The 18776-nt window shown below is 34.9% G+C and overlaps 1 protein-coding gene across 1 annotated transcript in view; it reads left to right on the top strand.

Moving 5' to 3' along the window:
• Window positions 1–18776, top strand: part of LOC110462614 (retinal guanylyl cyclase 2-like) — a 72079-nt gene that overhangs the window by 46212 nt on the left and 7091 nt on the right. Inside the window, exons 8-14 of the mRNA XM_021517071.1 lie at window positions 2720–2876; window positions 4416–4565; window positions 8881–9052; window positions 11945–12085; window positions 13427–13619; window positions 14062–14236; window positions 17669–17767. Coding sequence (XP_021372746.1) covers window positions 2720–2876; window positions 4416–4565; window positions 8881–9052; window positions 11945–12085; window positions 13427–13619; window positions 14062–14236; window positions 17669–17767 — 1087 coding nt within the window. The remainder of the gene's footprint in view (window positions 1–2719; window positions 2877–4415; window positions 4566–8880; window positions 9053–11944; window positions 12086–13426; window positions 13620–14061; window positions 14237–17668; window positions 17768–18776) is intronic.

Genomic DNA, 18776 nt, shown 5'->3' with positions numbered 1-18776 from the left:
GCACAAATCACATCGGTTGGCAAACTTAGCATGAGTCGGATGTGCATACGGAATTTGGTTGAAACATCTTAACCATATCTACAGCAATTATCACATGAAAACCAAAGAGTGTCCGAGATGGGTGGGAAAGACAGAGGAACACAAACATTGTTATCAAGTTTTTATCAAGTTTTAAGGAACTTGGCTAATATTTGCCAGAGTTATTAAGCGGAAACTACAGATAATGACGTTTTTCGTTAATCAAGGGGCCATATCTCTTGCAAATGGAGTCCGTTGAAAGTGATCATCGAACTTGGCCAAGCCCTTTTGGCATTTAACCCTGTGAGCAAGTTCAAATAAAATCGGTTAATATTTGCTGTAGTCATTGCACGGAAACGAAGCGCTGCAGATAATGACGTTTTTCGGTAATCAAGGGGCCATAACTCTTTCAAATGGGGTCCGCTGAAAGTGGTCATCGAACTTGGCCAAGCCCTTATGGCATTTAACCTTGTGACTAGGTTTAAAGAAAATCGGTTAACATTTGTTGTAGTTTTTGTACGGAAACGAAGCACGGCAGCAGACAGACAGACCCACATCAATACCCCCCGTTTCGGTGAAACATCCTTGTGATATAGTTTGAAGTGAGGTTACGGCTTCCTGAAATTGTATTTGAAGTGTATCAGGCATAATGTCAAATTATTGGAACATTTTCTTTAACGACTCTGTTTGGATAGTCAAAAATAACATCATCTGACGGATCTGGTTAGAAGAAATTGATTTCAAGACAGTAGATGTTATCAGGAAGGTGCGTTGACTTCTGAAATCAAACAGATCTTCGAAAAGTAAGGTGACTGTCTTCATCTGACGGATCTGGGTAGGAGAAGTTCATTTCAATACAGTAGATGCTATCGGGAAGGTACGCTGCCTTCTTGAATCAAACAGATCTCGCAAGAGTAAGGTGACTGTCTCCATCTGACAGATCTGGTTAGGAAAAGTTAAGTTTAAGATAGTAGATGCTATCGGGAAGGTACGCTGCTTTCTTGAATCAAACAGATCTGGGTACGGTTTGCTTCCACAAACTAATGGTCAGTGCAAGATCATTTTATGAACCTTTTGGATTGTTTTTCACGGTATGGTAACTTTACACCGTTTACACCTATTACTGACGGGTCTTGTAAGTTACGATTAGCTGTCTTCGTGATTCGAATAAAGGGTACAGAATGTTAATGTGAATGTGATATAACCCTAATGACTGCAGTAATAATTTCGATAATATGTGATGTTCTCATAGGTTATTCACCGAACCAGTGAATACATTTAGATTTGACCATTTGCATTGGATAACCAAGCGTCATGTTAGCACCTATCAATCAGGTATTCTAACGGCAAATATTAAATTGGTCACGTTGCTTCGTCTGTGCTCTTTGATCTGGTGTTGTAAAACCTTTATGCCTTTTTGATTTTGTACTTTTAGATTACAAACCATCACCAGTAGATATCCCTTACATTTGGTTGTTACGCGTAAATCCATGTATCAACCTTATCAACAGGCGATAATTGTATGATACAACTTTTAAAGTTCATTGAAAGGAGGTCAGCAAGCAAATCATAATATCGAATGGAGCTAAACATTTTGGACATTCATGCATTAGGTCAACTTATTTTGATATAGCACGGATATCAGCTATTTATCTTATACATAAAATGTATCTTATACATGGAATTTATCTCTATATAGTTATACTACTTTCAAAATTACTCTTTATATAATTTGATGTAAAGAAAGGCCTTTGATGAAACATATGAGTGCGACATCACATCCTATTTTATCAATTTGAAAGAATTTTATTTTGTATTTTGTATTGTTTAACGGCCCATCGACAATGTGAGTCATTTAGGCCCAACAACACTGTAGAAAGAGATATTCACGAAAATAAACACATCAAACCAAAACTTAATAGCTTCAAATGTACAGGATTAAAGAAATACATCAATATCGAACAAATTGGCTGCACAATATATCATATTTTATTGAAAAGATCAATAGAGTGTAAAAAGTCATATATTAATTGCACAGAAACAGTATCAAATAACCTTTTTAAAGACGGTACATCATAAAATCTGTCACATATTTGTCTTAAATTAGCGCATTCAATCATAAAGTGTTTGACTATAAATGGTTGATCGCACGCATGACAATAAGGCTGGTCTTCCTTACCCAAAATGGAGCCATGTGTGATGTAGGTATGGCCTATACGCAGCCGCGAGAGGACAAGTTCCTCTCTGCGATCTGCTCTACTTCTTGCACATGAACCCACATTATGTTGAATTTCAAATAACTTGCTGTTTAATTCTTCAGACCATCTTTTTTTGCAAATTCGTTTTAATAATTTGTTATAGAAGGTTTAAAATCAGAAAAAGGCAGTTTAAGATCTTTTGGATGTAGGTTAAGGGCTGTTTCAGCAGCTCTATCTACCTTTTCGTTTCCGTTTATTCCGACATGACCTTGTATCCATATAAAGATCAGGTGGCAAAACAATAAAATTTTGTTAATACGAAGGGCGATGATTTGAATTTTATGTTAATCAATGTGTGTTAAGCCACACAACACCATGCGGAATATCAACGATTAGGTATTATTTTATATAAGTCCTTAATACCCAATTGTCTTCTAATAACATTAAGAAATTATACAGAATTATTTCTTTTCATAACCTGATCACCTTTGTCTTGGTTTTAGGGTTTGCGATTTATTCAGTCGACTCCCATCCATTACCACGGGAGCGTGAAATCTAGGAACTGTGTGGTAGACAGTCGCTGGGTATTAAAGCTGACAGACTTCGGAATGTTAGGATTCCGGGAAAGAGCCAAGCTAAATATAACAGTAGAAGCGGCCGGTAAGTGATTGTTTTGACGTTTACAATACAATCAATATAAATTGGGAAATTAACACTGAATATCAGCTTATTCCAAAATACAATATACCACTCGCTCGCCAGCCTGCCTGCCCGTCCGCTCTTTCACTCACTTGCTCACTCACTCACTCAATCGCTCAATCAATCAATCAATCAATCAATCGCTCATCTTAACTCACTTACTCACTTAATCAATCAATCAATATCTACGAAAAAGCCAGCGGGAGGTTATTGAACTTCGAAAACATATAATATTTTGCCAGACAGATAATCAGTTATGCTTTACTTTTGATCGCTTTGATCTTTAGTTTCGAGATTTCGTGCCTATATACGATATGTCAATTTCTTTGACATTTAATTGCCTCAGTGTGATAAAACACATGATCTAACAGGATTATCATCTTTACAAAAAGCCCAAGCAATGCACTGTTTTCTGCGTGTTTGTACTGAGTGTAATGTAAGTGAAACAGGGTTTCTTCTTAGAACTCAGTACTTTTGTGCTGTTAAATAATATTCCTGTGGTAATGATTTGTTGTTCTGTTTGTGTAAACGGATCACAATGCAGGTTGTAACTACATTATAACTGCAGACGTTCTACCACGTCATATATAGCTCTCTTTAAATTGATTTTTGCGATAGTTTAACAGGGTTCGTATTCTCCAATTAGTATGAAATCTAATTTATTATCTTCTTTAGATTAATACTGTTTCATGCGGTTAATAATTATCAAACTATTAAATCACATTGCTACATCTAACAATCATTCAACGTATACAAAGTATAGCTGTGTACGCTGATTTATGCCGATGCTGTTAAAACTAACCTTCAGTACTAAGACACAATTCCGTTGGGTTATTTAATTTTAAGGAAACAACTGTCACTACATGTATCACAAAAGATTCGAAACATGATTTCCTACAGTGCAAACATGTTAACCTCTTTGGCGCAACTCAGTTCTGTTCGGTAGGTTTATTGTAATTGTTAGGTTCATAATAATACTTTAATGTTGTTTGTTATATCACTTAAGACTTTATATTGCTTCTTTTTTAAACCGAAGTTTTGACACGACATGATATTCACATATACAAAATTTCACGAAAAATCAATGTCGTTCTAACATTTTACAAGTTATATAATCCTTGACCTTCTTCATTCCATGCTTCCTTTTCCAGATTACTCGGTCTTATTTTCTGTGATTTTTTTTTATTAGTATCGATCGCATTTTAGTTCACGTTTTGCCGAATGATATCGATTTTAAGCACCCATTACGTTGCCACCATAGTATTCTCTTGTTGGTTGTTTTTTCTCCGGGTGCTGCTTTGCTCTGAATCGTCGTTTAACCTCATACACACTGAAATGTAAAACTACTGAAATGTTTTGGCATGAGTCCATTATTATATTATAAAACTACATGGTTATTATTTATGACGGTCGTTTGAAAAAATAGACCATGTTTTTATACAATTTTCTTTTTCAGTCTCTTAAAGTACATCTTGAAGAATTAAGTTATTACAATTCCAGATCTTTTGTGGACAGCTCCTGAGCACATCAGGGATCCATACCCTGGCTCTAAAGGCTCAGTGAAAGGGGACATGTATGGAATGGCAATGATAATGCAGGAAGTCATTCTCCGAAAGCGACCATTTGGAATGGTAGATCTAACGGTGGAAGGTTAGTTGTTTGCACGAATCTGAGGAGATTCTTAGGAATTGAGACCATTTGGTTCCCGTATAATTAAATCGATTCAAAATTATCCTAAAAGTAATGTCTTTTTTTTTAACTTTCGATTGAACGAAAATACAGTACATTGAATGAATGTAAATTCCTATAAAACAATGAATATGTATACATATGAAAATTAATCCGTGATGTTTAACACGAACCGATTTATAAAATAACTGAATCTTAATACTCTTGGACTCCAAAATCAGATTTTGCATCGACAATGGCATATAAAAGTTATTTGATTATTTTTAAAAACATTTTGTTTATACTATAGATTATATGAAAATGGCATGCAAAAAATAAAATGCGCGAAATCTTTGACATATCAAATGTGAAGTATATTTAATAACAAAGTAAGCTTCTGTGATAAAAAAAATTGTCAGAGTCCTTTCTTCAATAAATGTAAACCGAAGTATAAACGGTACGTAAAAGAACGTTCAAAATAGACTGGGTTCGAAAAGTACAGTAGGTCAACTGCATACTTAAGCAGATTATCTGTTGCTATTTAGGGTATGTTAAGGAAATAAATCCTTACAGTCAATCACCCTAACGTTTCTCTGGCTAATTAAATTAAGTATCTAAGTACATGCTTATCATTAGTATCTGAGGTTATAAATCAAAATGATGACAAGGCATATGACGGTTAACTGGTACAAATTTCCATCATATTTATTAATATTTTATAGCATATTTCGAATATGTCATATGAGAATTTGTATCCATCTGTATTGTCCTCAACCATAAAATGGACCTTGTCCTCAAATGTATGAGTAATATTCCTTGTCCTTTCACCGGGACTTGATACAGACGTTATTAACGGATGTTCCTGCTTTCTTATTTGTAATCCCTAAAGTATTATTGAAACAGATTGTGGTTTGTCGTATGTATGAGTACAAGATTGACAGACGCAAAGTAATAGATTGTGATAGAGATAGGAACATTACGTGACATGATGTTTGAATTTTAAACATGTTTATATCAATATTTTTACTCCAGTTCTATCACCAGTTCTATGGTTTGATATAACAAATGCCTCCGAAGCAAAATGTTTCTGAGGTTTGATGATAAATGCCATGCTTGATTCATGACATAAGCTGAACATATAACATACACAGTCCAATGTTTATTACGAAACTAGGTTTTTATCAAGTAGGTATATACGTTTATATCTATAAATAATGTGTTTACGTGTAGTCTTATTTCAATGATGATTCTACCCAGTACACGTTGACAGTTCTATTCGATGCAGACATAACACAGATTGTAACGTATATCATGCGGCTGCTGGTCGTCAGAAGTCATCAATAAAGTATTTTATCTACAACTTAGAATACAGTCAGTCTCTGGTATTTTACGCCGATATTCCCAACGTAATCGGGCTATGTTCAGATCCAGCCACAAATCGAATACGCCGCATCGCAAAAATGCGTAAGCTTAAGGTTAAACGGATTGCTTTGCTTCGTCTTCTAATGATGAAGTGGTTTAATACGTATTGTATGTATCAGTATTATATGTCTTCCAACGTTTCAAGATTGTTTTTGCTTTCCAGGCGCACATATTCAAATAAAATATTTCACTGTGATGGTGATTTCGTTATCGGTAAAAGTGCACTTATGTTGGAAATTCATCTTTTTATGTTTAAGCATTGGCCAGTATCAAACTTAACTATCATTGCAATTCAATACAGTAAATGGTTCTAACATAACATCATAAGAAAAGTCGAAAAGGTTGTTTTTATCCTGTAATATTACCATGGTTACAGTTTTTACGTTTTATTGCTACATGTATATACTATCATCTCAATGATCGTCTGGCGTAAGTTTCTATTACAGAAGTCTATTCTACAGATAACCATTCAACAGTATGTGGACAAGCTAATAAAAAAATAATAGATCTTTGATAAATTGTCTTCTATAAGCTCGATTCATTTAGGCTTAGCTTGAACATTTTCCCCATACACTGCTTAACATAAAGACTATCCGTGCCGCACGCATCCTCAGTGAATCGGTCATAACCATGTAGGTCATAAACATATGTTTCATGCGTTTAATTAAATCCACTTGTTTTATAGCAATGTATTTGATACAATAAATGTGACAGACTAAGGGATAGTTTGTGAAATTTGATTGGTAAGATAGCTATTTTGTAATCGTCAAAAATCCAATTCGTGAACGTTATTTGGCCAAGCTTTATGTTTTGGATGTCTGTAGGGGCCGCCGAAACGATGAGGTGTAATACAAACTTAATAGATTGATCATCCTGCGCTTTGATTTTATTCCATAGGGACGGTCTCAATATGCAGGGGTTTGACCTTTATTTTCCTCGCTGTTTAAGACCGCTGAGTCCCCCTCGACAGACTGTCTGGCTTCTGCTATATATGGAAGGTTATTGCTACCAGTACTGTTAGCCTATTTGGTTATATATTCTTTCTAGACACTAAACTTATCCCATATTTGGCTTTCAGAACAATTAAACGTTAAGTCCTGAAACAACTGACGGTCTCGTACTGAACACATAACAATAAATAAGCTTTTAATAGAAATCCGATGGCCCAAGCAAAACGTTTTCTTGATACAAAGATGATAGTATATTGATATTATGACTTTATTCGTACATTTTGGGCTGACATCTCAGTTCACAATGTTTGAAATTTTTCATAAATAATGAGACAGTCCCATAATTTTAACTATCAAATGCCAAATATCACCTTTCTGGAGAAAAATATTGACATATAGCCCACTGCTTTTTATTGTTTTTTGCAAAACATATACAATTTTTTATCTTCAAATGAAAGCAAGTTGAAAGCCACATTGAAATAAACTAGGTTAGCAAGCTATTACTACATTTACTACATGTAAATATAATTACTTCTATACCATTTTGAGATAATTTTTAATTATTTGGCTGGTGATATCTTGGTTTAGTAATGCTGTTTTGAATTTGAAGGTTACCACTCTGGATTTAAATATTAAAATGTTTATTTCCTATTTGTAATATAACTTGGGAATTCCCATCAGCATGTCAGGAGCCTCAAAAAAAAGTCTTTAGAAGTGTAGAGCCACACCATTCCTCCATAGACCCACGGTCATCAGTCATTTCTTAACCACTTGATGTAGAGTCTGCCTTTATATTTCTTAATTGTTAGCAAGTTTTGATATACTTTTGTGCAAGATTTTAAAACACGTAGTGACATAAAAAAAAATAAAAAAAAATAAAAAATCCTTTCTTCCTACCGTTAGGTATGTAACCTTTCTTTAAGAAGTCATGAAACATACGCGTTGTGCATTTGTTGAATGATCCAGATAAAAAAAAAAACAAGAAATATATGACAATATACAATCTTATAAACCAATTTATGGAAATGTAACAAGAGGAATGAACCATATATGGTTTGTTTGACAATTGAAATATTCCATACTATTCGCCCATAACATGACAAACATTTTGACTGGAAATTAGCGATACTCCCTGACAAAATACCGTAGTCGAAACATGCTGCTTGGAAAAGTATCCGTTATTATCACTTAACGTGGCAGCCCTCATTATGTCTCCTGTCAATTCCGGGAAATGTGTCAGACGCCAACGATGTAAGACGCGATCAATACGCATTTTATCATGTCAGACACTGAAATTACATATATCGAATCCAGGTTATGATGACACGAAAAAATTGTTGGCGTGGATTTCATTTTCACGTATACGACAAGGAGAAAAGAGCAGTAAATCCACTTTGACATGTTCATTCCGTAAGCAGAGGCATCCATCTATTGTTTATTAGTATATTTTGTAAAAAAAGTTATGAAATGTCTTACCTCAACAATACGAATAAATGCTATCTATGTTTATGTTGTATATTGTGACATACTATTATCCTAAAATACTACCTTAGTGTAACAACATTATAATAATAAGTTAAGACGGATTTAAAAAAAGCATTGTTAGAAATACTGTCGAAAAATTAGTATTTACAAATCTGGCACGTTTATTTTCCTGACTGTTGCGCTAACGAATTGTATCATCGACCATTTACTGTGATTTCGAATGACACATAATGCAAATGTGGTTTAATTCCTCTTGGAAGTCGTATTTTCTCGTCATCTATAACAAATGACATTGTGTATTACCAAATCTATCCTTGGCATTACGGCGATGACTAATTTGGATATATAAATTGGCCTGACAATCGGCGAGTGACATCTGACGGCCACCATAGATTTTGTACTTACTCCGTCTGACCTCTTGTCTAATCGTCTTCTTGCAGAGATCATTGAGAAGATAAGAAAACCCCCTCCCCTACTCAGGCCGTCTGTATCCCCTCAAGCTGCACAGCCCCAATATATCGTGCTTATGAAGCAATGCTGGGCGGAGAACCCCGATATGCGGCCATCAATTGAGGATGTTTATCAACAGTTCAAATCTATCGCCGGTGGCAAGTATGTAATATCCCTGTCATGTATGTGTCTATGTACGTGAATATCTCATACGATAGCTGTTATTTCATCAGCATTGCACAGTATGGATGCGATACAAAAGTGGGGTTGTTTACTAGTAGTCGTTGTATGTGTTTTGTTAAATATATCATTTATAGCTTGGATGATACAGAATAGAATTGTTCGGCATCATTAAGTATGACACACAACTCGGTATTGGGACAGAAAACAGTCTGATTAAGCAATATAATAAACATCTGTTTAAGTTAGCATTAAAACATACCTAGTCTGTATATATACACATATATATTTACGGGCGGATTGGTCGAGTGGTTAACACTCCGACTCTCCAAGCAGGCGGCCGGGGTTCGATCCCCGAAGTCGCCGTAGGCATGGAATATTAGAGAAAGTGTTTTTCTCATGCCCACACAACTCCAACAACCCAGGTGGAGTATAAAATGGTCTGGGGTGGGTATTGCGGTATCTGTGCTGTAGCATTCAAGTGAGGCGGCACTATAAATGATACCGTTGGAAGCACGGTCCCACTACAAACAGAACACAATACATCTCCAGCACACACACAGGCTTACACACTTCGGGAGATATTAGCCAGGTGGCATATGACTAGTAGTTAGCGCCTGATAAGGTAGCTCCTGCGAATTCCTCAATATTGTATTGATTAATATATATGCTAATTGTATTGACTGTATTAAATTGTATATCTATGTACTGTAAAGCGCTTTAGAGTGGCTTATGTTAGCTAGATAGGGCGCTGTATCAAATGTTTTATATTATTATTATTATTATTATATAGTAATAATACATATACTACAAACGTACATCAATGTTGTCATTGTTTAAACTGTTTTGTAAATGTGTTCTTTGATAAAATGGCCATTGAAAATAGTAAACAAATGATACTGTAGATGTTGTTTTTTGTTAAAATAAATTTATTTTTGCCCAAGAAAAAAATGGAAAAGATAATTTATGGAAAACAGTTCGATTTATGATCATGGTATTTATGGTCGATGCACAAATGTTTAATTTCATACGAAAGTATATATCAATTTATTGAATTACTTTTGTTCATCCTCCCAAATGAATAGTGATGTGGCTAAATAAATCAGCCTCAATGATTCTGAGAGAAGCAATACATGTGTGCCTATGAAATAAAGATGTGATCATATTTCTTGAATTCATTCTAATCATCTCTCAGAATGCAAGGCAAACTATACAAAATACATTTGCAAGCACATCAAAATTTAGAAAACGAAATTAAAGTAATATCAAGTTTCTCAATTACCAACTCATTAATCTTTTTTTATGTTTTAGTAAGCTTGTCCTAGTTCTAAATTATCTAATATGAATAGCTACTAAAAAGTAATTCATTTACTAGTTTTTATAGCTATAACAGACCCATTGTGATGAAACGTTCGATACTGTCAAAATCATAGCATGCAAATTTTGAAATGTTTCTTTCGGGAATTTCATTGATATTTATTTGATCTTCAATTCAATGCTTTTGGTAAAAGGCAGATGGTGTCTTTGATTTTATGTACTGTTACATGATCAGAGTACAGCTGTACTTGAATTTTCTGTGACTCTCGTGGTTTATGTTTATATACATATTTAGGCTTGCGAGTCTTTGTTTTCATAAAATTGAAATACCTGGTTACAACGTCATACATAAAACAAATATGTTCAAATAATGCTTTAAAAATAGTGATTATCCATGACTACGCTAATTGATAATTTTGAAAATATTGTTTTTTGTCTCATTTTCGTGTGTGTAAGATAGAGCTGTCCATGGTAAGAAAGGGGTGTAGGAAATGTCTATCTTACATCCCATTTTACGTGATGTGACGTCACAATGATTCAACAGTGACATGACGTCACGAATTGGAACTCTCCGATTTGACTAGTTTTTCTGCTCAAACATGGGGAAATTCCATCCTCGGATTTTCAAACTTGGCAAAAACCTCGGCAAAGCCTCGGGTTTTACCAAATTTGAAAACTCTTTGGGTGGAATTTCCCCTTCCTACACCCCTGTGCATGAAATGGACTTATACTATTGCATATATTGTAAACGCGCAAACTATGTACACAGGAATGAGTTACATGGAGACCCTTGCAAACGTACAAGGAGAATAAAAACAGGTGATCCAGAAGGGGTAATGCAATAATACGCTAAAATGTATGTACTCTTACAGTATTCAAATCGAAATGAGTATGATTCAAAGTTAAAGTGTAATTTTGTCGATATATTACTGCGCCTTATACACTTTAACAGTAATAGTAGCAATATATAATCGACAACTTCGAGTGATCATCACATATATTTTCCTTAGGGTTATAAACTAGTCATATGGTTTGAGCATTCCAATATTCATGTTAACAAACTATTATTAAATCATCACTTGAAAAGCAAACTAGGGAGGAACATATTCAAGCAAATGAGTGGGTCGATGTAGTGAACCTAACTGGAGTAAACATGTTCTACACTATAATGCCATTCCGTTCATTAAATAAAGCTCAAAGGAATGGAAATCATTGTCTGTTATTAAAACAGAGCAAATAATGCATGTATTAACACAGCAAAGGGGAAACTCATCTCTAAACTCCTTTATTAAAGTTTCTACTTTACAACGGTTTGCGCCGATCGATAATGTTCTTCCGACATTATATATATTTAAACCGTGACAGATCAAAATCCAGCTACGAGGATTTCGAGTCATATGATACATTTCGTCTACATCACTTAAACACACGGTAGCACACGTCAATGTATTTATTATGCTACATTTTAATGACGAAAGTCATCCATTTATGTATTATCTTATTTTATTTATTTTCGCAGGAATATGTTAGAGTAGCATCCATTATTGTATTTAACAGGAAGATGAATATAGTGGACTCGATGTTTCGGATGCTGGAAAAATATTCCAACGACCTTGAGGACATCGTCAAGGAGAGAACAGTCCAATTAGAGGAGGAGAAGAAAAAGACAGATGTCCTCTTAAACCGGATGCTCCCACAGTAATTATCTCCTTTAATATCTCATCCAATGGTTTCCTGCCTATAATCACCATGCCCTCCTTAACTTTACGTAGTTGGTCGTGCTTTAGTCATATAATCGACTTCTGTGGTGCTATCTTTGTAACATTATAACTATGCATCCAAATGGAGGTTTCATCAACCAATTCGATGTGGATGATTTCGATTCCCACTGTCCAGAAAACCCACCACCACAAAGTTGTATTTCTTAAACAAATAAGTTCTACAACACAAAAACCCTTGATAAATGTGTCAACTTGAAACGCCGCAGGATGATGTGTTAACCAAGTATCATGGAAATCCGTGACATGTATGGAAGACATATTAGTTGAATATGTACGTAATGTGCAAGAACTTATTCAGAAAATGTGTATATGTTCATTTCCTAGCTCAACCATCACCACATCATCTTGTGGCGATCTTTCAATAAGATAAAATAACAAAACATTGAGATGGGGATGGTACAAACAGCTTTACATTTAGTTCTAACAAAACATATGAAAGGTAAAGTAGCTTCTCACATAAGTAATGAATATAAACAAAGTATCTAATTTGAGCATGTGAATGGTTAAATGAATACAGAACAAGATGTTAGAGGTTTTCTAAAATTTGTAAAAAAAGTTTCTTCTGTTATCATGTTATACCCTGCAGTTCAGATATCTATCTCATAGTCTTTATAAACATTTGTTTTAAGTAAAGAATAAATAAACGTTGAACGATATCATGGTTTAAATAAGTGTTTCCGGATTTCCGGACTTTCGATTAGAATTTTTTGGCACCCCTATTTATTTTGTAATATAAATAACAACTATTTGATAAAAAAGTGAACATTTTACTGTGTGCTTGATTTTGCTTTGTATTTTATCCGGAGTTGGATATTTGCAGACCATAATCGATTTTTGATATATTACCAAATAACTACAATGACCGTGTAACGTTTTCATTGTGTTGGTTAGTGATAGGAATCGCTTAACTTTCCTGAGCACCTCATTGTGTCTTTGGTATTTGTCGAGTTGTAATACATTTCTATTATTACGTGTTATCTACGTTGATCGCTTACTAATTTGCCTTTCACGAATTAACTTCTGAAGTCTTCTGGAGTCAATTTGTGCTTGTCGTCTTCCAAGCACAATACCGGATATTGCGTAAGTGTCTTGTTGTAGCCAACTTATAGGTGTTTGTTTAGTGTGTATGTCATCTGCAGTGTGAAACAAAAGCATTAAGGGCAACCTTAACGATGTTTTTATTGCAGTTATTCACCAATCTAATCTTTTACTGTTCCAAGCTCTTCCAAAAATAGAAATTACCATTTTTCCTTTACAGAGTTGTTGCAGAAAGCTTGAAAAGTGGACAGAAATTCAAGGCCGAGGAGTTTAAGGAAGTTACAATATATTTCAGTGACGTTGTGGGTTTTACGACTATCTCGGCTATGAGCACCCCTTTGCAAGTTGTTGACCTCTTAAATGACCTTTACACAGCTTTCGATGCCTGCATAGATAATTACGACGTGTACAAGGTAGGTATAAATCCATAGTAATGTATTAACTTTATATCTTTTTGGGTCGCCCCTGTACTTCACAAATAAAGTTAACTTACAGTAACTACACGACACATAACACCTTGCCATATAAAGTTTAACACAGATTATAGTTGATTCAAAATTAGAGTTACTACAAATGGTCGGAACGATAGGTGATGAACAAAATCTAGTGTTATCTGGTTTTAATTCTCATTGTACTTTCTCCTTGGTCCCTGTATTGCTATTTATTTCCCTTTTTTGCTCTAATTTCATTAATATTTAATTCCGATCGCAGCTTAGCTTATACCTTATACCTGATGTTTCTCACAAATTTTTCACTAAAACGGTTGTATTGTCTTACATATGGTATGTTAAGACTATACGTGATAATCATTGCTATTTAGTGTTTCAAAGATGAGTTGTGTCTTATATCCACAAGGTTGAGACGATAGGGGATGCTTACATGGTAGTGAGTGGTCTTCCAGTGAGGAATGGTAACAAACACGCAGGGGAAATCGGCACCATGGCGCTCGACCTCCTCAGCATATGTGGGACCTTCAAGATACGCCATATGCCAGAAGTGCCTTTAAGACTGAGAATTGGTCTTCATACTGGTGAGTAGAAAATTATACGATATTAGAAAACATTCCAGAGACATGCATGTTATTAATGATAAAGCGTCTGCAGCAAAAATGTGGGAGCACGTTTCTATCATTTTGAGTATTTAAATAGCTCTCCTGTTGTGAAACATAGATGTTACCTTTCTCTCTAGGATAGAAGTGTTTTAAGCAATATGAAAATATTTCTGTGTAGCAAATAGAGAGACTTATGGATGCAAACAAACACTTTTAAAGGCAGAGTCATTTCTATCAATTTGTGCACCACTACAAGCATTCAAATATATAATTATAATTACTTTGTAAGCAGTCCATGCTTGCGCATATCGATTTTCGCCAATTGTCAATATAAGCTCTTTTGCCACACATTTTATATACTGGTTTGAAAATCAGATAGTGATAAACTTAAAAGAATTAATTTTATTCCAGTATTTGCTTAAACGAAATTTGGTTGCACTCAGTGATTTAAGGCACGTCTCTCCTTTTGCAACCTGATTGCCTGAAATGCTCTTCTAAGAGAAGGAATTCCATTATTGTATGCTCAAATAGAGATATATCTCCGCATGATTAAAGCAGTATTTAGGAGATGATTGTATGCTTGTGAATCCTGATATGATGAAAGTTGGAGGAGTAATTGAATATGCTAAATGATCTATGAGCGAGTGAATTTACAAAGTATCCACATATTATTAACATGATCACTTTCTCAGAATAAAAGCAAACTTATTTCATCTTAGTATGAACACAGCTCACAGGATTTGTACTTGAACATTTGAACTTTTAAGCATATATCTGAAACATGGAAACATAACAACACTTGACACTAGTAAATTTTAACCAATTGCATATTTTCATTTCTAATCTTCGAATAATCACGCAACTCTACAGACAATCCATCTACTGCCGTTGCGTGTTTGTATCGGTTGTTTAACCATACCATGAAACTTCTTCTTTTTTTGACAGGAAAGATTGCATGCATGTTTTTTCTTGCTATATTGGCCCCTTGTTCTTTTTCATATTTTTGGTTTAGCAGGCAACAAATTATAAAATTTGTCCTTAAACGAAATAAATCACAATTTGTACGCAACTGGCTTGCCAGTAACGTAGGAAAATTGTTTCATTAGTCATTGCTTTACCATGATTAAGACATAGTGGTTTAATTTTGTTTAATACTTTGTTTGGCTGGTTTGAAGGAAACTCCAGTACGACAAATCTGCCCGAAATGAATTATTTTTAGTATGTTTTTCATATCAGATTTTCTCATACGAAACTTCGTTAATGAATGCTTGTCCCTTTAATCGACCCCTGCAGGTTGATGGATACTATTTATCCTGCTTTATCAATACATGATCATACTGGTTTAGATAGAAGCCCTACAGTGTCGAGCGATTCCATCTGGTACTATTATCCTCATGCACATGATTTTGGGAAAATATTGTCAGTATTATAATTCTTTACTTTTGTATATGAATACATATGTTCATACATTTATTAACAGGGTTGACGCAATCTCATTACGTAACATGAAGCATTTCAGTTCAACAATGTTTCTAACCTATTGCATTTCAATACCAGAGTTATGTATAGGCTTTGTCGTGAACAATACCTTAGGGGCATGTTTATAACACTGCATTGGTTGGGAAACTGTTCAATCAATCGTCTTAAGGATTTGTTACTGCCATTTTTCATCATTATTTGAATATTTGTAAAACCTCAGCGGCAATGACTCTATGTAGATTCAGACAAGTTTCCTTATTTCAAAACGATTTACAAACAGCAAAAGAAAATTCAAAAGGAACGTATCGGAATATTAACAGTATTATTTATTTGTATTTCCATCTTTTTTGCCCAGTTCCTAGAAGGACGAGAACGCTGTATTATGTATTAAATTCATGTTTGGTTTACTTAATCTATTTCCAATGTTTTAAAAAATGCAACTCCTGTGTGACTAAAGTTTATCCTTCATGCGGTGGTGTTGACTACATTACGGTGGAATATGTGTATATGTACTGAGATGTCAAGTAGGGGCAAAGTCATCCATGCTACCCCTTTGTTTGCAAGTTGACCAGTCATGTTGTACACGACGTAATCGCAAGGCCTTTGTAAGCTAACAATAGATTCGTCGGGAATTTTAATTGATGCACATGTATCGCTAGAGGCGACTAACTAGGAACCCCCTGCATGACTTCGTCCTTGTGGTCTGCTTAGGAGATTCTTAGTTAACCAACATTGGTCCACTTCCTTCTCTGCTAGGGCGTCTTTCTTCACATGCCTTTAAATGTTGCGACGTTAACTCTTTTCTAACAAAAGTCTGTGTTTTTTGGCAACAGATCTTTTTTCATCATTTTCTGAAAGTTATCCAGCCTTTCACAATTCAGCTACTTAAGCATCACACAAACGTCTATGAATCAACAGAGCTTCACTTTACTTTTACTTAACATAACAATTTTTGATTTAAAGAAAGTTTCAAAATGTCCTTTGATGCATTCTATTCGTAATCATAATCATTTTGCTACATAGGAAAAGCTTAGATCAGTGGAATTTGTACATTATACATTGTAGTTACTAATGGATGAATTCTTTGAGTCAGTGACAGCGTATGTAACGAGTCCAAGTATTGTAATGACGACTTTGTCACTGTATCCTTAGCGCCCATGGGCACACACAGATCGCGACAGACAAAACACATCTTATGAATTGAATGTACGTAGCTCCATTACGCAAACCAAAGAATATCGTCTGCCTCTCCCCAATTGGCATTACATTTCAGGATTTGCCTGTAGAGAAATTGTCTGTCTCCGGCGAAATTTATCTATGTCTTTCGCTGAAGTGTATACGGTGACGTTTTAATCGAACTCGTCTTAACATTTTGAACGTGAATATAAACGCCGGATTGCACAAACAGACAGACGCTAATCTTACTGGTTTTAGCATCGACAATCCAATAAGCCTGCACTCACAACAAGGAATAGGTGACAGGCTTACATAAGTATGAGGCTGTTTGCATTAGTAGTTTTTACACATGGGCAATCGACCACACAAACAGATATTTTTATCATTCAAGTAATGTTTCTGTGAAAAAAGAGCACGCTTTCCTTACAAACTATCGTGATGAAATGATGGAATGTATTGTTCAGGTTTACTCTATAGCATTTTGAAACTGTATTGGGCTGGACAAGATTATGTATTGAGTTTATTTATAATCGCACTCCTATTGTTTTCAAACCACTTACGCCTTTGTAAGCCTTTGTTTAGGTTCCCGTCCATGTGTTGTGAAACCACTGCAGTCACGTGTGGTTCTCTACGATTATCTATATTTCCTCTACTAAAAGTTTAAATGTTTTATCCGGAGGTAATATGTATTGTAGTTATAAAGGGTTGTCCTGCTAAGTTCATTGTTAACTACTTTGTATGATCGTCTGTCTTTAGGTTCGTGTGTTGCTGGAGTCGTGGGCCTTACCATGCCGCGGTATTGTTTATTCGGAGACACTGTTAACACTGCCTCTCGGATGGAGTCGACGGGGAGCGGTAAGCATGAAGCGTATCTCTTGGGGTTTATGTTGACACAGTCTGGTGCCTACAATTAGACCCAATTAGTTGATGCATTGTATAGGTACACGTCTTTGCAACGCTTAGGCCTGTGATCAAATCCTCAATACAATTATTTTTAATTGCAAATTGTCATATCAGGGCCCGTTTTCATGACACCGTTCTCATGCTCAAGCATGGATTCTGTGCCTTGTAACCCATATAAATCATGTCAACGATCAAAGAGTCAAATTTAAATATTGAAAACAATATTCGCCTTCAGGTTACCTTCAATTTTTGTCCAAAACTTTAACAAAATAAGATTTTTTAAATAATGTATAACTGGAACAAGAAATTAGACTTAAGCACAAAATCCATGCTTGAGCATGGAAACGGTTTCATGAATACGGGCCCTGGTGATTTTTGATTTAATGATTTATATAAATGGTAACTACAGAGTGTAAAAGCCAATGCATTACCTTAAAACTATGTTTTGTGGTTTCGTTTGATTGATATAGGACGCATATATAACTTATAATACCGGGATGTTAGGACATGTTAATATTAAACCCTTAATAATATCGACAGAGATTCGTTCTTTGGTACAGTTCCATAAAAGACTAAGTGATGAAAAACATCCTGAGAATAGTTCCTCTATTACAAGGATCATAGAAGGCAGGTGTTGTTTATGATGTTATGGGACAATATGCCTAGTGTACTGATATGAAAATTAAAGAATAAAATCCGGTTAAATATTTCTAACTACATCAAAATTTGAGAAACAAACATTAGTGCTATAAATGAGTTATCAAATCGTGTGTGCGTGGGTATCCAATGACGTGGATTCAGGAAATCTTTTGCGTTATTGATATATTCCCGGGAAAACTTTTCATCAATTTGGCTTTAAGTCACTGATGACTAAACCGTGACTCACGCACGCATTTACCTATGTATATATTGAATGTAGACACGACACGCAAAAATTCGGTTTATTTCTCTATTTATAACA

This window comes from Mizuhopecten yessoensis, unplaced genomic scaffold, assembly GCF_002113885.1.
Source record: "Mizuhopecten yessoensis strain PY_sf001 unplaced genomic scaffold, ASM211388v2 scaffold29, whole genome shotgun sequence".
NCBI classification, from domain to species: domain Eukaryota; kingdom Metazoa; phylum Mollusca; class Bivalvia; order Pectinida; family Pectinidae; genus Mizuhopecten; species Mizuhopecten yessoensis.
This window is presented reverse-complemented; position numbering and strand designations above follow the sequence as displayed.